The 23643-nt window shown below is 42.1% G+C and overlaps 1 protein-coding gene across 1 annotated transcript in view; it reads right to left on the bottom strand.

Annotated features, from left to right (window-relative positions):
* The window catches only part of ache (acetylcholinesterase), a 34965-nt gene extending 14761 nt beyond the window's left edge, over positions 1-20204 (bottom strand). Inside the window, exons 1-4 of the mRNA XM_041984846.1 lie at positions 20080-20204; positions 2496-2982; positions 2154-2377; positions 1811-2071 (exon numbers count right to left, since the gene is read on the bottom strand). Of these exons, the coding sequence (XP_041840780.1) occupies positions 1811-2071; positions 2154-2377; positions 2496-2925 (915 nt within the window). The 5' untranslated portion in view covers positions 2926-2982; positions 20080-20204. The remainder of the gene's footprint in view (positions 1-1810; positions 2072-2153; positions 2378-2495; positions 2983-20079) is intronic.
* Positions 20205-23643: the final 3439 nt, after the last annotated feature.

Below are 23643 nucleotides of genomic sequence, written 5' to 3'. Positions count from 1 at the left end.
AAGAAGCGGTTATAGTGAGTTTCCATTGAAACTTTGTATAACAGCATGTTTTTTTTTTAATACTAATGATTAGTTTCAGTGGGAAAGAAAGTTTATGGTAAATAACTGCTGGGTTATTGGTTAATAACCCAGCAGGAGGAGGTAATTTCCTTTACAAACTGTAGAAGGTTCAGCATATGTAATTAACATTTATTCTACAGTGTACCACTGTCCTCTTTCATTTTGACACCATAAAATAAAAGTTTATCTCACTGTATGATTATTTATTCATTCTTTTGGAATTATGTTTGTTATTTTTCCTCGTCTGTCTCACCACTGTTCGAGTCCGAATGGGCTGTGTTCTGTGCCTCTATTGTCGAGGCGGCCAGCCGCAGCTGTGGCCACAAGGTCGTTGGTGCCTGTCGTGGCGGTAACCCCCAAACTTGTTGGTGGACACCGCAGTAAGAAATGCCGTCAAGCTGAAGAAGGAGTCCTACCGGGCCTTTTTGGCCTGTGGGACTCCAGAGGCAGCTGATGGGTATCGGTGGGCTAAGCGCAACTTTGGCGGTCGCTAAGGCAAAAACTCGGGCATGGGAGGAGTTTGGAGAGGCCATGGAGAATGACTTCCAGAGGGCTTCGAGGAAATTCTGGTCCACCATACGGCGGCTCAGGATAGGAAAGCAGTGCTCCGTCAACACTGTGTACAGCGGGGATGAAGGGCTGCTGACTTCGACTCAAGACGTTGTGAGGTGGTGGAGGGAATACTTCGAAGACCTTCTCAATCCCACCAATACGTCTTCCAATGAGGAAGCAGAGTCTGGGGACCCTGGTGTTGGCTCTCCTATCTCTGGGGCTGAGGTTGCTGAGGTGGTTAAAAAGCTCCTCAGTGGCAGGGCCCCGGAGGTGGATGAGGTCTGCCCAGAGTTCCTCTGGATGCTGCAGGGCTGACAGGCCTCTTCAGCATCGCGTGGACATCGGGGACAGTTCCCCTGGACTGGCAGACTGGGGTGGTGGTCCCCCTCTTAAAAAAGGGGGACCGGGGGGTTTGCTCCAACTACAGGGGGATCACACTCCTCAGCCTCCCTGGTAAGGTCTATTCAGGTGTGCTGGAGAGGAGGGTCCCTCGGATAGTCAAACCTCGGATTGAGGAGGAGCAGTGTGGTTTTCGTCCCGGTCGTGGAACAGTGGACCAGCTCTACACTCTTCAGGGTCTTTGAGGGGGCATGGGAATTCGCTGAACCAGTCTACATGTGCTTTGTGGATTTGGAGAAGGTGTTCGACCGTGTCCCCCAGGGACTCCTGTGGGAGGTACTCCGGGAGTATGGAGTGCCGGACCCGCTTGTACGAGCTGTCCGGTCCCTGTACAAGCTGTCCGGTCCCTGTACGACCGGTGTCAGTGTTTGGTCCGCATCGTTGCCAGTAAATCAGTCCTTTCCGGTGAGTGTTGGACTCCGCCAAGGCTGTCCTTTGTCACCGATTCTGTTCATAACTTTTATGGACAGAATTTCTAGGCGCAGCCGAGGTGTCGAGGGGATCCAGTTCTGGTTTTGCTTTGTTTGCCTGTGTGTTTGTGTCTGTTTCCCAGATATATTTTCTAATTCAGTTCAATTTAATTGAATCTAGATTTATTTGTATTGCACCAATTACCAACAACGTTCAGGGAACTTTACAGAGAAATCAATTCAAACCAATTCATTGTGATCCAATCTGTATTTATACATGCCACTTAAAAAAATAATAGCCTAGCTGTTTGTGTTAAGATGAAATTGGGAGATTAAGTTGGCTGATCCATGTGCAACCTAAAAAGAGCTTCGTACAGAGTCTGCTTCACCTGCCACTCCTGGTCGATGAGCTCCTGTGGGGTTTTACTACGCAGACAGTCCACCAGCTCTGTGTCGTTGCCTCCGTTGCAGCCGACCAACTTGCCAAGCAGTGTGGCCCGTCGTCGGGCCTCAGCTGGAGTGACTGAGGCCCAGGGACAGTTGGGGACCCCACTCTGGAGGATGGCCCTGGTAAAAGTAGACCTGCTGTCTGGAGATAAGAGGTGGAATCCCACTGAAGCACCACCTGCACTCTCACCAAAGATGGTCACCTGTTGGACATGATAAAGAGATTAGGAGGAAGACTGGCACCTTCTCATTCTCACAGAGAGTGAAAGTGACGAAGATATAAACCTGTTTTGGATTTCCACCAAAAAAGTGGATGTTATCCTGCACCCACTGCAGTGCCATCCTCTGGTCCAGCAGACCCACATTTCCAGGGGCCTCTGAGGAGCCATGCAGAGCGAGGAAGCCGAAGGCACCAATCCGGTAATTCATGGAGACCACGATGACAGTCTCAGTGTGAGCAAGGTAACGTCCGTCATACACATCCAGAGAAGAAGAGCCGCTGTAGAACCCTGTAAATGTACATAAGACAGTTTGGTGTGGGATACAGGCCCTTCAGTTAATGGATCAGCTCTGCTCAGAAACCCTTTTTCACTTTCTGCTTCTGAGACTATGTTGGACTTAACGTACCTCCACCGTAGATCCACACCATCACTGTCAGGTTGTGGGGCCTGACTGAGGAGGGCACCCAGACATTGAGGTACAGGCAGTCCTCACTCATCTCTCTGTTGGGATTCCACATCTCGATGCCTTGGAAACCTGGATACGACGTGTCCACGAACTGGTAACAGGCGTTGGGGTACTCGTTCGCCTCAAACAAACCTGTCCAGGGACGCTTCGGCTCTGCAGGACGAAAACGTCTTTTCTCAATTGGTGGCTCAGCAAAGGGGATCCCCAGGAAGGCGCTGACAAAGCCTCGGTCGGTTACTGGCTGACGGATGCCTCGAACTCGACCCGTACGTGTATGAACAATAAGGTCAGCCTCAGTCTGGGAGGAGCAGTCAGGGACGAGGAACAGGAGGAAGACTGAGCAGAAGAAGAGAAGAGTGAAGAGCTGCATGATGGCTGAAGCTGTGGTCGTGACTTCCTGTTTGGTTTGCTCTGCTTCACCTCAGATCTGCAGAGGACAGAGAGAGAGTAATGTGATTACAGTACAGAAGAGTGATGGAGAGCAGATGGCGGGAGGAGGAATCAGATGAGAAAAAGCATGAGAACATAGAGAGAGTGCCAGTGAAAGACAGGAGTTAAAAATCAAAACGATCGTCACATTAGCTTATAAATCATATCATTACTGTTCAGATTTAGGGCCATTTCACTCATCCATCAGGACCTGGTGCATCAGCAGGACACTTGGCCATGAAAAATAAGCATTTTTCCCAGGAAACACCAAAAGATTATCAAGTGGTTTGATAAGTCAGCTACCCGTGATGTGTTCATTTTACACTGTATGGTCATCATATAACACAATGCTTTGCATCAACAAGGTCAAAAAAATCTCATCTTTCCAGAGATGGGAAACATGTAGCCATGGTTACATAAATGAACTAATGGAAATGAGTGAAAATAGCTTAATAATAAATGTTAACAAGAAGAATCAGGATGTTCATGTGTAAATGAAAATTAGTCAGTGAATGCAACTGTACATTTATAGAAGAATCAGCTGGTTGTTGATCAGCTGACTGTGTATCAGCATCCAGAGGAGCCAACTAAAATACAATAAGTGGTGATTACTGAGGACACGTTGGGTCATGTTAATACCAAGTGTGGTCACACCTGATCAGAGCTGTCCTGTAGATATGTATTCAATCCCATCTTGTAAAGGGAGGACATCCCTTTCTTATATTCTTTCCTCTGGTTGATCACCTCCAAGAAGTAGTCTTTATAAACCCTGAATGAATGACCCTGGTTAAGTGGCGTACCTCTCCTCTGAGCCTCATGGTCTAGCCGTTTCCTTCTCTGGAAGTGGTGGAAACAGAAGATAACAAGTCGTGGCTTTGGTTTGAGGGTCACACTGCGGTCCAGCCCGGTATGAAAGAGAAGATTTCCTCACGGCCTCTTGCAGAGGTTTAAAAAAGCACTGAGAAGGTTGTGGACCTTCAATTCCTTCAAGGAGCCCAATCAGCTGAATGCTGCAGCATCTGCTTCTCTCCTTCAGGTCAGTTAGCTTAGCATTTAGCTTCCTGTTCTCAGTTTGAAGCTGAGTGCATAAAGTTTCTACTTCCTCCAGCCGCTGGTGAACAGTGTCAGGTTTTTCCTCTAGTGACGACAGTCTGTTGTGGTGGCTAGTAATGGTTGTCTGGACTCCGTGCAATTTGTTGTCAAGTTTTTGGAGGGACGTCTTGAGCTCGGAGAGCAGCAGTCATCTGTGGTAAGCTATTAGTGCTATAATGTCGCATTTGTTGACATGTCAGCCTCGGACTTTTCACTTGGTTTAGTATTTTTTAGCCGTTTATGTGTTGATGCATTTTTTTAAAAATGTGCATCAATTACACAGATGAATCTGTTCGCATTAACACGTTAAGTTTGACAGCACTAGGTTTTTTCACATAGGTATCAGTTTTGTAGTATCGGAGCACTTTTATGAATACTGAGTTCGAGTACACGCACATGGTATTGGACGATATCGGTATCGGTGCATCCCTCCTGGGAACATACATCGACTAGTAAATTAAGAGCTTCTCCTTTCAGCTCAGCTCCCTTTTCACCAAGACAGACTGATGCAGAGTCCACGATACTGCAGATGCTGCACCGATCCACATGTAGATCTCCCGCTTTATCCTTCCCCCACTCCTAAACAGGACCCTGAGATACTTGAAACCCTCCACTTGGCGCAGGACCTCCTTCCCGATCAAGAGAGAACCAGACGTGTTGTGTCGGGGGGCATTAAAAAATACAGTGATATCTATATAAGTTTGGTCATACTACCCATCCCTATGAATAACTTGACCATCGCACAGTTAGAGCTGAATCTGTCAGTGTCTGGTTGCACGTTAAAATGCATTGCATGTATATTTTTGTTAATGTTATAATAGCTCAGACAGTAACAGATGAGGCCAGTTCTGCTCCCTTTTAAAGTTTTTCTGAGTAGAAAACCTCTGCTGAAGTTCTAAGTATAGTGTGAGCACATGTCTGTGCAACTTGACTCTGTCACAAAAAATCCCACTTCTCTTCAGCTGTTACTCCGTCCACGTTGGACGTCAGGACTGTCCTCTGGTTTTTGTTTCTGAGAATATAATGTGGGACACACAGCTGCCTCCTGTCCTCTAAAACACTTCCGAGCCAATCTCGTCACCCTGACAACCATACGTTATTAAACTTAAACAACAGGTGGAGGACAACTGTCTCCAGCACTGTGGCTCATTTACCAATTCACTTTAGCAAACCTCAACCTTCATTGCATTTACTTCAGCAGAAACGTCATTTACACAAGTCTCTTCTCCTCTTTTCAAACTTTAGCTCTTTAATTAAACACATAATGATTAACTCATAATGATCAATAATTCAACAGCGATAAAATCTTTTAATGAATATTTGAAAATGTACTGAACATTCTGACAATTTTGATTTAAAAGGCATTTAAAATCTGGTATTAGCCACCCTTTAGTCACCCCTCAAACGTGTCCACCATGTGGCAGATGAAATTAAATGAACTTTGCTCAGAAAGACACAATGTCCCACAAACACCATGACATAGTTTATCAAACAGGATTATTTATCATCTGCATCAGAAAGAAATAAACAAACCACTATAAACAGACCACAAATACACTATACATTTCTTATTAGGGCCAAGATTAGGACTATCCCACTCCCAGCAGTGGTTAAGCTCTTGCTAGCAAAAGGCTTCCAAAGCCAGCTACTGATCTGATCAATGATCTGTCTGCGTCAGTAACAGAGCAGGGCGGTGATGAAGCAGGGGGGTCATTTCAGCATCACACAGCATGTGTCTCTGATGCATTGAAAAGGCTAACAACTAGCTTCTCTAGACTGGGGGTTTATTAGATTGAATACTCCCTCCTCTGTCTTTCAGCAAAGAAATGCAGGTGCTAGCATTGGAGAAGCTAACAACTAGCATGCCTAAAGTAGTGAGTTTGGAAACTAATATACTAAAGCTAATGCCCTTCTGAATTATTTACTACTTTGGTTGCTTTCAAGCCAAAGCTAATGAAATTGGCATGCTTCAGCTTTGTTTGGCATGCTGTTGCCACCTACTGTTGACTTTGCTGTTACTGCAATCTAAGGCTACCACCACTAACAAGACAAGAACTGCTAAAGTCTCTATAACAAAACATATATTTGTGATATATACATATATTAGCTGCAGGAATGAAAACAGGGGGGAAGAAGAAGAAGGAGGAGGAGGAGGAGGAGGAGGAGGGGGAGGAGGAGGTGGTGGTGGTACCTGAAGATCTACTGCAGCTCTGGATGCTGACAGCATCGTATATTCAACAGAGTTCTGTTGTAATCCCAACAGGACTGAACTTTATCCTTCAAGATGACAACGCTGGCCCCCACAGAACTGGGTTTGTCAGATACTACCTGCAGAGGATGACTGAGCTGCCTGCAGCTCTGACCTTCAACCCCATTGAACACTTGTGGGATCAGTTTGGGCGCCTGTTTTTACCAGAGTGATCAACACAAACACACTGGCTGACTAGTGACAGATGCTGTTTGAAGAATGGGATGCCAAACCTGAGCAGTGTGTGACCAAGCTGGTGACCAATATGAGGAGGAGGTACCAGGCTGGTGACCAATATGAGGAGGAGGTACCAAGTTGTGTGGCTGTGTATAGTTCTTCCACATTATACTGAGGCTCCTGTTTGTTCAATCCTCAGTCCTCAATCATCCAATCCAATAAACATCACCAAACTTGAGGCAACAGTAGAATCAGCTGTTCTGGTCTGGACTGTTTCATGGGAGATAAATTTGGTTTTAAGATCACAATGTGGAGATATATGATGTCACGGAAGATGGAGTAATATTACCTGAAATCCCAGGGGCAGTGCTGAGCAGCCCCAGTAAGCCATAGTAGCATACATGCGACCAGCGAAAGAAACAAACCAGAGAAGAAGCGAATCAGAAATGGAACAAAAAAAGAGAAGAATGAAAATGAGGACAACAGTCGAAACTGCACCAGCTTTTGAAGAAATTCTATATGCACAGCATTGTGGATAAACACAAACAGACATGTAAAACGTCAGGGGAAATGTGTCATGTTCACACATGGAAGAACGCAGTAAGAGTTCTGATATGATCAGCCCAATACTGCTAGGATCTGATGCAGCTCCATGTTTTACGCTGATGGAAAAAAATAAAGTCTGAGCCAAAGGGATCTTCTTCTTCTAAATAATATTTGTTTTTAAGTTTTTGGAAACAGTAGAGTCGTCCCCCTCATTATAAATTATGTTGTGATTCCTCTAAAAGAGCAAAGTTTCATAACAAGTCACCCTCCAGTCCTAATTTAGAACATTCATCAAACCAGATATTTAGAGAAGTGGGTTTTTGTCCAGTGGTTTACGTTCTCTTTACGCAGATAATTCAGACTTCTATCCTCAGGTAATATTTGAAGATTTATGTCTAGTTAACTGACATCCATCATCCCTTTTATAAGCTCACAAAAGAGGTGAGTCGTTACTTTACAGAAACACTCATTATTGCCAAGGCCGGATTATCCAATGGGCATTATGGGCACGGGCCCAGGGGCCCAAGCTCACTTGGGCAGTTTTAAAGGGAAAAAAAGTATTAAAAATGCTTAGTTTTAGTTTAGTTTTTATTAGTTTTAGTTTTAGTGTTAGTTTTAGTTTTTAGTTTTTTCTAAATTAGAGTATTCAGTAATCAGAATAAGCACTGTATAATAAAAACTTAAGATACACTTTTTAGAAACTGTATCAGGAGTTATATAAGGTGCTGCTAGGGCGGAGACAGACGTTACTTAGTGGCGCTGCAGGCAGGTACTATCAGGTAATAGAGAGAGAAAATGTAGAGCTGGTGGATCCTGTACGTGTAACAATGTCACTGCTTTTTGGGGAAGGGATTTAGGTCTGCCTGCTGCTGGCATTAAGTTTATGTGTTGATGTTTAAACAACAGGAGTCCCTACAATATTAAAACTGAGGCTTCCTGATTTGTTCAGATGTGCAGTAATAAATATCAGTCACATTGCTGACACCTGAGTTTATTTGGGATCTATCTGTTGAGCCTGAAAAAAGACTTTCATGATCCATAAGTTATGCCTACAGAGACTGTGAGAGCAGGGGTGTTGCTAGACACAGGGCTCTACAGGGGCCCAGGCCCTCATTATTCAGATGTTTTTATTATTTTTATTATTAAGATCTGCTATGTTTATAAACTTAACAGCATTATGTTCCATCTGCTTCGCTTTGCTAACCCGACTGTTACTGCTGCTTCCAAACAACTGACGCTGTAAATGGAATAATAAATAATATAAATAATAATAATATGGTTGTAATAGACGTTATTTTAAAAAATCCTCTTTTTTGTGAGTTGTCAAACAAAAGTGAAACATACAAATAGAGAACTGATAATCTAATCAAACATATTTTTCATACGGATTTAAGTTAGAAAAAACTTCTAAGTGAATATCAGATTATAGATTTCTTTTGATCTCTTACATGAATTTGGAGGTTTGCTTTAAAAATCCTGCACAATAAAAGCCATTATAGTCAGACTTTACTGATATTTATTTATTTATATTAACAGAAAGACATGGTTATAAGTGATTTTTGGAAATTTGTTCCAACAGATATGTTTAAAAAATTATGTTCAAATTTATTCTCCAATAAATGTCACTGAGTCATGTTTTGTATTGAAGCTGCTGCTTTACTGGGAACTGTCTGTCTATGATTGAATAACAATAATATATACTGAACCTTTCAGCAACACTTTAACATGGTAACATCAGTATTGGCAAAGATTAACATCATGAACCACATGGTCCTCAGTTTCAGACCCAGCAGCAGCAGCAGGCCCATCATCACGTCCAGATGAGGCTGAAGTTCTTCAGCTTACAATCAATCACCTGCAGCTGGTTCAAACAGAACGCTCTCAGTAACACCAACATTAACTTCTATTCTATTGTGTGTTCTGCTATAAGCAGGTTAAGATAATGTTGTTATCTTATTTTCCACATGCTGTATTCATTTTCATACGTTCTCACCACCATCAGCTCATAATTAAGGCCCCCCAAAGGGCCAGAAGCCAGTGAGTTACACCACAATGTGTAGTGTGTGGCTATTGGCACCACTGACTGAGAAATGTTAGAAATGAAGTTTTACATTGTGTCAGAGACAATTTTCACAATATTGCTGAGGGTAGGGGGGCCCCTTGGACACTCTGGGTCCCTGCACTTGTAATTATTGCTTAATGATTATTGCTTAATGTTAATTAAAGTTAAAGGTGGATTTATACAATCTGCTGAACAATAAATCAAGTTCAGGTTTATTGAAGCGTTGTCTGTGGTAATCCAGACTAGCATCTTTCCTCCAGGTCCCAGTAGCTCTTGTTTGTCTCGGACCAGCAGCTATGTTCTGCCCAGTGTGATCTGGAAAAAGTGAGTCTGGAGACATTTCGTTTTCACGTTGGAATCCGAGTCAGTAAAATGTAGCATGACATTTATACGGCTCTATGGTGCAGCTGGACCACAGGTCCATAGAGGTGGCGAAACATTGGACTGTAGCCACGTCCTTCACAACACCCTCACCACCCTCATCATCCAGGCCAGGAGAGACGTTACACTAACATGGAGATCAGATGGCAGTGATGGCGTCTGTCCAAAGTGGTGATGAGTTTCTTAAATCCCGGGTTGTTCACTGTGTTAATTGGGAAAAAAAGTTCTGTTTGTTTATAACGTTTGTTATCTCTCTGTGTCTCTGTGAGTTGGTGGATTATTTAGTCGCAACTCACACAAATTGAATATTTTTCTATTTTCTTGTGTAGCGTTGCAAGCTGCACATCTGCATGAACGAGCGCAACATTTCACATGCACGAATGTCGCCTGTCGCTTGGCTTTATTTTTATGGTCGTTGAAAACCCAGATCATAATTGTGATTAAAATTCAATTAATCGCCCAACTCTAGATCCAGTAATTTTTTTTCTATATTTTATTGTTCTTATAATAAATAAATATACTTTCTCATATTTTTACTGCTTTTGCTGAAAGAAGGTGTATGAAATTAATTAATCCTGCATATTTATACATCCGTCTATTCCTTTTATAACCTTTTCCAGAATGATTATAAGTGAATCCACACAAATGAACAGATAATATATTTGATTTTGGTATCAAAATATCAAAACAATAAATGTTTAATTAACATGAAAGTTTTCAGTATGATGGTGTAGCTGCAGCCGGTTTTAATCCATCCATTTGTAAAATGGCTGCATGAATGTTTAATGATCGATACTTTTTAGATGCTTGACAGGTGTAGGAACTTAAACCAAACACAAGGCAAACACGACTTCTGAGACAGCGGCAACGAATCTAAACCTGAACTACAGTCATTGTTCAGCAGATTGTAACGATCTAAGTTATTATTAATTAGTGTTTCTGCATCGTAATGACTATTCACCTCTCTTGAGAGCGAAGGACGTTTCTTTTCTGCATGTTTTTTATGTGTTTTTATCACAGTTTACTAGTAACAAACCAGATAGTGTAGATGTAAACAGTAATCGAGTGCTCCAAAAGTGGTGCAGAAAGCCACGTCACATGCGTGTTCTCTGTTTTAGAAACTACTGGGATTTTCACACATGACCATCTCTAGGGTTTACAGTGTAGTTGTAGTGTACACAGTAAACTGGAGGGACAGCAGAGCTCTTTCTCAGACTGCTGCAGGTTCAGGAAATCATTCCTTCCTTTCACAATAACCCTGTGCAATAACTCCTCCATGTGTGAGAGGTGATCATCATCTCTGCATTTACCCACGCATACCCAACAATCCAACATCAAAACTGTATATAGATCGTGTTTATAGCTTTTATTTAGAAGGCTTCCCTTGGAAAAATTGTGTATATTAAGTTTATTTTCTATTACGCTATATTTTTACTTCTATTTTCTTAAAATAATCTTAGAATTCTGTTCTTTATTTATTTTAATCTGATGGCTCCTGCTGTAATTATCTATTTATTCCCTCTCTGCTCTTTATTTATACCTTGTCTGTCTGTCTGTCTGTCTGTCTCACACTACTGCAGTTAAAGGCAGATTATGATTAAGACATGCAGTACAGCGTCACCCCTCCCACCTAGAGCTGAGCCAGAGTTACACCCACCACCACAACATCATAAACATCTGGAATATCCTCCTTCCTCCACATGTTATGTTTTGTTATAGTAATTAATGAAAAATCAACATTTAGCATGCATTTTCTTATTCATCGTAACTTTGAGATTAATTTAAATATTCGGTGTTTGTGTTTTCTCCTGCTTCAGATACGCCTGAGTTCAGGAATGCTGGTGGCTGATTGGACACCAGGATGACCCTGGGTCTTGTCCGAACCAGTTAGAGTTAGATCTGCTTTTCTTTGTTGTTGTCTGAGTTTGGTCTCTCAGCTTCTTTTATCATTTCTGAGTATTTATATTTAGATATGATTGGATTACGTACCCTTCCTATCTGGATCTCAGCAGAAAGCTTCATTTAGCGAATCAGTTTTTGTCCAAACTTAGCTATATGAGTTCTCAGTGTGTGAAAGTGGTCTGGTTTTCCCATCGGCCGGCCTCACTCTGCAGTGTTTATCCTACAACACATGTACTCTCTGCAGTGAAACCAATCCTCCTGTGAACTTCATACACAAATTCCTCCGTCTAATTTGAGAAGTGACACACTTTCTCCTCACTGGGACCCGGGCCCCTCCTCCCAGCGCCCGTCCCTCTGCCCTTCTTACTTCCCAACAGAATAGAATTCCTCATCGTCCCATTTTCCCACCTGTCACGTGTCCCTATTTCTTCTGACCTTTACAACTGATCCTAGGTTAAGGGAGCCAAACGGTTATATCTTGGAATGAAAATAAAATACGAGTTTAGATATTTTTTGTAGAAAAAAAACTTTATTGATCCCCTGATGGAAATTATAATGTATTATAAATTATTATAAATAATAATCGATTGACGATCAGAGTCTTGTTCCAGAAGCTACTGCAGGAATAAACACCTGAATACTCTGTATTCCACCTGAAGAGGCCTCTCTCTGAACACACTGTTGTTTTCTTACTGTGTTGTGTAGAGGATGTGAAGAATTGTCCATCATGTTCAGCAGCGTGTGCAGCATTCTTCTCTGGACAATCAGCTCCAGCAGCTCCAGATGAGTCCCCAGAACAGAACCAGGACTTCAGGATCAGTTTGTTCAAATTCTTCAGCCCCATTTCCACCAGGGGTCCAGGAACAATCAGTACACATTTACACAGGTGAAAAGCTACTAGAATATCCAAACCACTTATTTGGGACCCTTCTGTTGGGGTCCCAATCTTAGTAAACCAGCCCTAAAGAGTGGAGCTTGACCCACTGCAATCCACTTTCTGTGTGACTCTGCAATAAGAACAAAGCATAAACAGCTCCGTGTATTTTTTAGTGACGTAAAAGGAGACAATGATACCAGACAGAAAGCAACAGCATCAGCTGTTCAATCTAAACAGGAAAAACTAGACAATCCAGACTGTAAGGCAACCACCTTAAAACATCTTCACGAAAAACAAAGTTAACAATCATCAGGGGCGCGGATACAGCACAAAGAAAAGACATGAACATAACTGTAGTTGGAGGTGATTAAACCCACAAGCACTAATTTTATCAGCATGCAGGTTCGCAAATGTGGGGTAAAACATCAGGCATGAAGGGTGATCTTGCAAATGCGGCTCCTGCAAAGATCAAAGGGAGCCCCAGGACCTGGGAGATGAGCCGTCACCCCAGAGCAATACGCCCAGCCTGCCCACAACAGAAACGACAACACATTCACCCAGAAGGCAAAGGCAAGAATAGTCCCTATTTAAAACCAAACCAAGCATGGTTTCAGCATGGGGTGGGCAGCGGGTCCATGGCTTTTTAAGAATATGCATGAAGGGGGTCCCAGAGGAAAATAGGTTGGGAACCACTGTTGTATCTGGTGGGAAGGACCAGTACAGGTATCATGTACATAGCAGCAATAAGAGAGGCTATAGAGGCATAAAAAGCCCAACTAGCTCATGTATATTAAACAAACACTAAGTGTTCATTGGTGACTCAGCATATGTGAGCTATAGGACAAACCGATATGGCTCATCCAACACCAAATGGAAGCTTCAACTTAACTCCCTGAAGACTAAGGTCATGCCAGTCAATACAATACTGACAGGATAAAACAGTTAATTCAGCTTTTACACCAAAGGTTGTACAAACCTGGATGTCTGAACATACTGGATACAGGCTGAGGCTGTTTTTAAAAGTGTCAGAGACATACATTTTAATTTCCTTTTTCCTGGATATCTTTGTGCCAACACAACGGAAGGATCTACAGTCTGTAGAATAAATTATACTCACTGCATGGCCATCCAGCGGCTGTGTTGTCTTATTTACTTCAATGCTGCTGTTGTAAATATCATTAGATTGAAGCAGCAACACTGAAAACTCCTAAGAATCATGCCCTTTACACTCCAGATTTATTTATGTATTTATTAAGAGGAGGAAACATTGTCTTGACTTGAAGAAGCCACTGCCTGAACACACTCTGTTGTTATGTCGAACAGCTTGGTGGTGGAAACAGAAGAACCTGGGAGCACTTGTGGGGACATAAATAATAGATGAAGATAGTCTGCTGTTGGTGGGGCGACGGTGTGTCTCTGTGTGAGATGCTACAGCAGTTTAATATAGGCGACAAAGAGTGATGTAGAATTACGACAGTGCTGGGGTGGAACGTGCTCCGCCACATATATACGCCAGCCTCGCCAGCCTCCTCATACAGGAATCATGTGACTGCAGCTGTGTGGAAAATAAGGTCTGTCTGGATGATCCAACAGCAGCTGATGTGGAGGATTAAAATAACTTTGATCTAAAACAGGTAAACTGGTAATCTAAGACTGCCAGGACGACACCTATACTGAAATACACACACAGAACAACTGTGTTTCCTGGTTTGACTCTTCAGTGTTAGTTTCATACGTGCAACTTACATCCAGGCTTAATGAACAGAATATAACTCTAAATAACCTTAAAAGCAGCTCTGCTGAATCATATAGTCATGAACTCAGCAGCTGTAGGAGGTAACCGACCCATTACTGCATTACAGTGGGGAATATGACACGTCATTAAGACTAAATAATGTAAAAATAAAATGCATTTATTTTAAAATAAATTCAATTCAATTCAATTCAAACTTTATTTGTATAGCCCTTTTCATACATTATCATGCAATACAAAGTGCTTTACAATGTAAAAACATATATTAAAAATGTAAGAGTAGAATAACACAAATGCTATCTACTTTACATTTTGAATCACACACATTCACACACGCACACACACACACACACACACACACACACACACCCAAGCGCGCAAACACACAACACAAACAGATGATGCAACTCTTCTTTCAGAGAATTAAAACTATTCCTTCTAGTTCCTGTCTCTTTAACTGAAACGGTTTAAGAACAAAGTTTGAGAGAGAGATCTAAAAGACAAGATAAAAGACGATTGGCTTGACACCACTGTGAGGAAGCAATACCTTGGGGACCCATCCACACCATGAGCGCCCCACCAGCAACCACAGAGGCCATCGCCACAGGAGCCGACAGGATCGGGGCAGGCGGGGGCCCCCACCACAGCCACAGGACTGCAATGCAGGGCCCGTCAGCCATCCCGTCCATGTCGACCCCCGCAGCGACAACCCTGCAGGCCGGAGAGACAGCCCACGATGTGGAGGATCCCCATGAGGGAACACCGGAGCTAGAGGATAAAAGATAAAAAAGATAAAAGCTGAAAATAAAACACAGTATAAGATACTTAAAAGAGCATAAATAAATCAACGTAATAAGAACAATAAAAGAAAATTAATATATATTAAAAAGTCAATTTAAGACCAAGATACAAATGATAAGTGATAAAAATAGACAAAATGGATAAATAGATTAATTAAAATAACTGAATAAATAAACTAATAATATTGTTAGTCAAATAACTAAATGATTAAGAAGTTCAAGTAAAAGCTAAACTAAAAAGATGTGTCTTGAGCCTCTTTTTAAAAGCATCTACAGTCTCTGCAGACCTGAGGCCCTCTGGCAGGCCGTTCCACAGGCGAGGGCCACGATATTGGAATGTGGCCTCGCCATGTGTTTTGGTCCTCGCCTTAGGAATGACCAAAAGGCCGGTACCAGAGGACCTCAGGGTCCGCGAGGGTTTATAGTCTAAAAGCAGGTCAGATAAATAAGAAGGCCCAAGACCATTAAGACATTTATAAACAAGTAAGAGAACCTTAAAATCAATCCTGAAACGCACGGGGAGCCAATGCAGCGATTTTAAAACTGGTGTAATGTGTTCCCGCCCCCTGGTCCTCGTCAGAACTCGTGCCGCTGAGTTCTGGAGTAACTGCAAGCTAGAAGTACTCTTTTTGGGAAGACCAGAGAGCAGGGCATTACAGTAATCTAATTTACTAAAAATAAAAGCATGCATCAGCACCTCCGTGCTGGCAAGAGAGAGAAACGGGCGGACTCTGGCGATGTTTTTAAGATGATAAAAGCCTGTCTTTGTGACATTTCTAATGTGTGGAGTAAAGTTCAGCTCAGAGTCAAAAAGAACACCCAGATTTCTCACACACTGAGAAAGTTTAAAGTCTTGTAGTTTGCATGAGATGCTCCCTCTCTTGTCTTCAGGACCGATAATTAAAACCTCAGTCTTGTCCTGGTTGAGCTGTAAGAAGTTCTCTGCCATCCATGACTTGATATCTAAAATACAGTTTAAAAGGGTGTTAACTGGTTCTAGGTCATCAGGAGACACAGCGATGTAAAGCTGCGTATCATCAGCATAGCTGTGAAAAGCAACGCCATGTCTCCTGATCACGTCCCCAAGTGGCAACATGTACAGGTTAAAAAGTATTGGGCCTAAAATTGATCCTTGGGGAACCCCACACTGCATTTCATGGATTCCTGAGGAGCATGTATCCATACTTACGAAAAATTTACGATCCGTGAGATAGGAGTAAAACCATTTAAGAACAGTGCCTGAGAGGCCCACCATACTTCTGAGTCTGTGTATTAAAATCTGGTGATCCACTGTGTCGAAGGCGGCACTAAGATCCAGCAGCACCAGAACAGAAAGTTTCTGTGCATCTAAGTTACACCTAAGGTCATTAACAATCTTTAAGAGGGCCGTCTCAGTACTGTGGTTCATCCTAAAACCAGATTGATATCTTTCTGAAATACTTTGTTCATTTAAAAACTCATTTAATTGGCTAAAAACAACTTTTTCAATCATTTTACTTAAAAACGGTAAGTTGGATACAGGTCTGTAGTTATCAAGAATGTTAGGGTCTAAATTACTCTTCTTCAGAAGGGGCCTGACCACCGCTGTTTTATAGGCAGATGGGAAGACACCCGTCTGAAGAGAGTAATTTACTATGTTTAAAAGCTCAGGCTCAAAGAAACCATAAAACCTTTTTAAAAGAGATGTGGGAATTGGGTCTAAAAGGCAGGTAGTTGGCTTTAGCTGGGAGAAAACCCGACCAAGCATCTTTGCATCAACCAGGACAAAACTCTCCAGTGTTTCCTCCGGTAAAAATGCTTCAGATATGTTAAAATCAACATATTGTTGAGATAAAAGATTCAATCTGATAGCACTGATTTTACCTCTGAAGTGGTCTGAAAAGTCCTCACATGCAGCCTCTGATGCTGGCATGGAGGACTTATTAAAATCTGTGTTTATTAAATTATCTATTGTTCTAAAAAGGAATCTGGGGTTATTTTTATTTTGTGCAATAAGGTCTGAAAAATGGAGGGTTCTTGCTTGTTTTACTGCATTATTATAGATGTACTGTTGTTCATGAAAAATCTCAAAGTGGATGTTTAATTTAGTTTTTCTCCATTTTCGTTCGGCTCTCCTGCATTTCCTTTTTATTTCTTTGATGCTCTCATTTATCCATGGTGATTTGGGTTTACCTTTTATAGATTTTGTTTTTAGTGGAGCAGCAGCATCAATAGCGGATTTAAGTTTGCAGTTAAAATGATCAACAATAAGATCACAGGATGCAGGTAAAAACTGAGCAGAGGTATGATGTAAAATGTTAATAAAATTTGCAGCCACTTCAGAAGTAATATATCGCTTCCTCACAGTTCTCACTGGGGCCTCCCGCTGCCTAAAACTGGTGATGTTAAAAAACACACAGTAGTGGTCAGACACAGCCAGGTCAACAACAGAGGACACACCCGTGGACAGGCCATACGTAATGACCAAGTCCAGGGTGCGTCCTCTGTTATGAGTCGGCTGTGTGACGAGTTGTTTGAAATCCATGCTGTCTAAAAGGTTTAAAAACTCTCTTCCATAAGGATCAGAGCTGTTAAAAATATGTAGATTAAAATCACCAGTTATTAAAATTTTGTCATGACTTGAGTGTATAAATGTTAAAAAGTCAGAGAATTCTTGAATAAAACAGGATGGAGGCTTTGGTGGTATTTTTTTCAATTTGAAGATCATTTCATTCAGTGGACTACCTCTAAATAGTATTATCTCAGACGTGCTGATGTTCATTTAAGCGCTGATGTTAGTTTTAGCTTTCTTTGCCACTTTGAGGGTTAATTTTACTTTTTCGTCAGAGGACCACTTTGTTTTTTTAATTAGTTAATTATTTCCTAAAATCTGAAACTCTTTTTCAAAAAAGTTTTCATTTCCATTTGACCCCCCGTCAAACACTTTCTACCCTGAGGTGTTGTGTCTGCACCTGCCTCTGTCTAATCTCACACATGGCTAATTCCTCCTGTGCCGTCTCAGTATGGACATTATCGCTCCATAAAGACCTCAGCATGTCCACTGAGCAGCAGAGAAAGTCTGGACCAGACTTTTTATACATTCTCCTGAACATGCTTATGATGGGGAGTAAGGACCAATGCAGCAGCATCTTTGGGCCTTTTTTCCTTTAATATGTTGTCAGAAGGACAAAATACAGAATTCTAGCAGATACAAGCCAAGTGCATGCAAACAGAAATGGAGATGAAACACAATCGAACCCACATTATCGATCAGTTGAGACATCGGTTAGCTCTGCAGACGGCCGGCTGCCAAAAGCCAATTTACTCTGATTACTTGCAGATGCAATAAATTCAGATCACAGTCAGCTGCTGCTGAGAGGGAGGAAGAACTGACCGCTGTGTGTTGAACCAAACACACACACACACACACACACACACACACACACACACACACGCACACACTACATCAATCATATTCTTTAATCTGTCAATCAATGAAGCTCCTAAAGAGGAAGTAAAAACAGGCTATAGGTGGATGTTTTCACACCAGGTGCATCCATGAACACCGGACATCAATGTTATCAGGTCCACCTGTTCAAAGTCTGTTAACACAAATATCTAATCAGCCAATCACATGGCAGCATCTCAATGCATTTAGTTGTGTAGAAATGGTGAAGACGACATCCTAAAGTTTAAACTGAGATTCAGAATGTGGAAGAAAGAGGATTTAAGTAACTTTGAACATGGCTGTTTGTCAGAGCATTTCAGAAGCTGCTGATCTACTGAGATTTTCACACACACACAACCATCTCCAGGGTTTCCAGAGAATGGTCTAAAGAAGAGAAAATATCCAGTGAGCAGCAGTTGTCTGGACCAAAACGTCTTGTTGATGTCAGAGGTCGGAGGAGAATGGGTACAGTGGTCGGAGATGATAGAAAGACAACAGGAAGTCAAATAATCACTGGTTCCAACCAAGGTCTACAGAATAGCATCTCTGAACATGCAACAGTAGCAGGAGACCACAATGGGTGGAAATAAAAGTAAAACATGGATCCATCCAGTCTTTGACCAATGTTTCAGGTTGCTGCTGGTGGTGTAATGGTTTGGGGGATATTTCCATGGCCCACTTTGGGTCACTTAGTACAAATGAGGCATGGGTTAACCCTTAGAACTCAACAATTCTGGCACCCTTGAGCTCTATCACTTATATCATCACCAGTTTTCCAACGAAAGCTAAGGTGTAGCTCTAAGGGGTAAATTGTGATGGATAGCTTACCCTTTAGGTGATCTACGGATGTTTTCTGGGCATTTATATCACATCCAGGAGGTTTTCAATCTAGCCACAAAATGTAGTCTTTATTTAGAGACTACATGGAGGTGCCAAAAACCACTGAAGTTGGAGTTGGTTTGTAGTAAATTTTAGCATAAATGGCTGTAAATTCCTTAAAAACAGATGGAGGGAAACGAGTAAATATATAAATGGTTTCTGTTGTGGGTTTGTTTCAATGCCAATATTTTCTCCTGAACGCTAAGACTTGAGAGAATGAAATGCAGATGAAAAAAGGCCTGGTCACTGTTCTGTGTGTTATTTCTAATTACTGGAAGTAATAAATTCGGTTTTGATGTTTTATATAAACAATTGAGGCTGTCCGAAAAAATGTCTGGGGTTGACTGAGAATAAAAGAGTTGAGCTTCTACGTGTATTCTCATATTTAAAAACTGTAGATCTGCGTCAGCACGCACCTTTAAACCCTCTGTGATCCAAAACATGTGCACATGTTGCACCGGGAGGTGAACGCGCACAGAAAGATGACACCATCCACACACGCACGCACGCACACTGAGCGCATGTCGCGCCACTTAGGCGCGTTGCGCATCGATTTCCAGACTGATATAAAATACCACTTTGAGTCCAGCTCGGACAGATTAGCTCCACCTCCGTAACTCACGGCGGTTCGGACAGTTCGGTCGATGCCCAGCAGTGTGTTCCGGTGTGTGTGCGTGGTGCAGCTCGTGCATAGGTTGTGGGCAGTGTTCTCAGCCATATTCCAGCAGATGAACATTGTGTATATGAGCCGGGCTGCAGCACCAAAAACCCTCATCAGACTGGTTCCGTGGAACCGGAGAGATGGCTCGTAACCATGGTAACCACTGGTGTAATGAGATTTATATGAATCTGTCATGCACGAACTGCCTAATGTTTGCAGACCAAACATGTCCGGTAATATCTTCTAAAACACATGACGAAGGACACGGGTTTGGTTCGGTTCCGTCTTACCGGTTGTTGCTAGGCGCCTCCTCCGGTCCGGTTCGGTCCGGTCTGTGGCCCAGTGAAAATGTTCCTGAACAGAGGACCGTCCGATGAGCTGTCAGAGAGCTGAAACTGCGGGAGGAGGCTGCTGCTGCTTCTCATAAATACTGCGTGGAAACCACACGGAGACTTCAAGTATCGCGAGAACACCTGAGATTCCCGCTGCTAGATACCATCAAGGTTAAAAAACAGAAGCCTGAAGAAACATCAGGAGAAACATCTGCAGAGTTTATAAGTGGAGATTATCTAAAGGTTTTAAATTGTGTCATGATGAACAGATGCTGGGATTATTTAGATAACTGATATCTTATCCATACATGCACAAGATGATAATATTACACCTTCAGCTCCAAACAAAGCAGGATTGGAAATGTAAATTAAACCAGCATCTTATCAAACCATGTTTTATTCCCATCATAACATAAACATAAACCATATCAAATGTTGAAAGTGAGACATTTTACCATTTCATGGAAACCATTTCCTCGTTTTGAATCTGATGGCAGCAACACATTTTTAAAATTGCTGGAACAGGTACAAATTAAAAACAACTCGAGGAGCATCTGACAACTATAGGTTAATTTGCAACAGGTCAGTAACATGACTGGGTATAAAGGAGCATTTCAGAAAGCCAAAGTCTAAGATGTAAAGATGAACAGAGGTTCTCCAATCTGAGACAAACTGGATCCAAACTTTGTGGAAAAATTTCAGAAAAATGTTCCTCAACATAAAATTGTGAAGACCTGAAAGTCAATATAAAATAACATAGAAGATATTAACCGTAATATTCTATAAAAGGTAATTGTAATTCCTAATGTGTCCATGTAAGATTTATTTTTTATGTTTAAATGTAAATGTATGCAGGAGAATAGCTTGATAATCTTTCTGACTTAATGGGTCTGACTTCAGTTTGTATTATAGGGTGAGTCAGTTCAGTTGGTCAGGATTACTACACACATGTGGAAATGTGCATGTATGTACATTTAAAACAACTTTTAAATCTGGAGAAGTTACACTAATCATCATGTGAAATATTGGATTGAAACTTTAATTTTAGGTTGTTTATACTTTCTAAAAGGGTAGTTCAATAAATGTAAACATTTTAATTATGTACTTGTACTTGTTTGTACTGAAGGGGAAATATGCGGTTTTCATTATTTATGGGTTATTATGCTGTTATTTTATTGGTCCAACCCAGTGGAGATCAGATTGAGCTTGTAATTAAGAGATTCAGGAGAAATCTCTGTGTGCATGGGACAAGGGTGAAGTTCAAACTGGATGCTGGTGATCTTGGGGCCCACAGGCAGCACTACATTTAAAACAGACATGATTCTCTACTGGAAATCACTGCATGGGGTTCAGGAACCCTTCCAGAAATTACTGTCTGTGAACACAATTCACCTTAAAACCTACAAATGCAGGTTAAATCTATCATGCAAAGAAGAAGCCATATGTGAAGAGGATACAGACACACTGCCATCTTTTCTGGATCGAATCTCATTTAAAATGTTCTGAGGCAAAGTGGAAAACTGTTCTGTAGTCAGATGGATGAAAATGTGAAATTCTTTCTGGAAACCATGGACGCCATGTCCTGCAGACTAAAGCCAGCTTTTTATCAGCAGACAGTTGAAAACAATCAGTACTATCTAGCATGAACACAAAGCGCAGAGACCCAATCCTGAGGCCGGTTTGGTGGCCTCAGGATTGGGTCTCCAAATCTGAGACCATAGTCCTCAGCCGGAAACGGGTGGAGTGCTCTCTCCGGGTCGGGAATGAGGTCCTGCCCCAAGTAGAGGACTTCACGTATCTCGGGGTCTTGTTTACGAGTGAGGGAAGGATGGAGCGGGAGATCGACAGGCGGATGGGTGCGGTAATGCAGTGATGCGGACTCTGCATCGGTCTGTCGTGGTGAAGAGGGAGCTGAGCCAAAAGGCAAAGCTCTCGATTTACCGGTTGATCTACAATCCTACCCTCACCTATGGCCACGAGCTGTGTGTAGTGACTGAAAGAACAAGATCGAGACTAAAAGTGGCCAAAATACGTTTTTTTTCTTTAATGCTCGAGTGAGAAGCTTGGTGATCCAGGAAGGGCTCAGAGTAGAGCCCCTGCTCCTCTGCATTGAGAGGAGCCAGATGAGGTGGCTCGGGCATCTGGTCAGGATGTCACCTGGACGTCACCTGGTGAGGTGTTCTGGGCACGTCCCACTGGGAGGAGGCCCTGGGGAAGACCCAGGACATTCTGAACAGACTACATCTCTCGGCTGGCCTGGGAACGCCGTGGGATCCCCCCGGACGAGCTAGTGAATGCAGCAGGGGAGAGGGAAGTCTGGGTTACCCTGCTTAGGCAGCTGCCCCCTGCTAACCGGACTCCAGATAAGCGGCAGAAAATGGATGGATGGATGAACTGGTCAGCTTTTCCTACACCAGTCAGACAGATCTGGTGATAAATCCACCATGTTCCTGAACATCCCTGCTCATTAACATTCAGAAATGCCCTCATTGACTATATATAATAATCTTTCTGTAAACTACTTCAGAGCAAGAGATGAGTCCAGCCATGTCACCATGGCGATCAGCAACAGTTACTATGATGATCAGCTGGTTCAAACAGAGAAAACTTCCTGACTCTGGAAACTCTGACCTTCAGCTTGATAATCCACCAATTTCTATTCTATTCTGCTGTGTTTGTGGTGATAAATCCACTAAAATCTTCTCTAATGTAACATCTGGGAGTAAAACAGTCGACTCAACTCATGTTAAAGAGCAGCAAGCGCCTACAGATGGAGAAAACTTGTCCAACTAGAAACTATCAAACCAGTTGCTCCTTATCCAGGGAAACAAGTTGAAACAGAGATATTCTCTAATACATCAGGTTTTGTCTTCTTAATGAAACCATGTCTGGAGATATGTCACTTTAGATGGGTTTGATCAGATGACGTGTGGTTAACACGGAGCAGAGAAAACTTCATCATGTCGTTTGTCTAAATCAAAACTAAATCAAATTAAAATGCATGCCGTTTGTTTTTTTAATTTTTGTTCTGAACACAAATAAAAAAAAAACAGTTCATCAGATTTTTCATTTTGGTTTAGAAAACAAAATTATGGTAAAACAAGATGTTTTTGTTTTTTTCCATCCATCCATTTACCTCCATTTATTCAGGGTTGGGTTGCAGGGGCAGCAGTAGTCCAGACTTCCCTACCCTGGCCACTTCTTCCAGCTCATCATGGGATTCATGGGGGAGTCCCAAGGCATCCTCAGGCCAGCTGAGTGACGTCACTCCAGGGTGTCCTGGGTCTCTTCCTGGTGGGACATGCCCACCTCACAAGGGAGGTATCCAGCAGGCATCCTATCCTGATCAACCTCATCTGGCTCCTCTGGATGTGGAGGAGCAGCAGATCTAAAAGACACTGACTTTGTTTTTTATAGGATGTATTTTAGAAGACTTTAGATGACTAACTGCCCTTCAAAAGTTCATGTAAAGCATTTTTTTTACATAAGTCTTACATTTTGATATCTGCTGATAACAATTTG

Source organism: Melanotaenia boesemani, chromosome 5, assembly GCF_017639745.1.
Source record: "Melanotaenia boesemani isolate fMelBoe1 chromosome 5, fMelBoe1.pri, whole genome shotgun sequence".
Lineage (NCBI taxonomy): Eukaryota > Metazoa > Chordata > Actinopteri > Atheriniformes > Melanotaeniidae > Melanotaenia > Melanotaenia boesemani.
The sequence above is the reverse complement of the archived record's forward strand: the minus strand, read 5'-3'. Positions and strand labels throughout refer to the sequence as shown.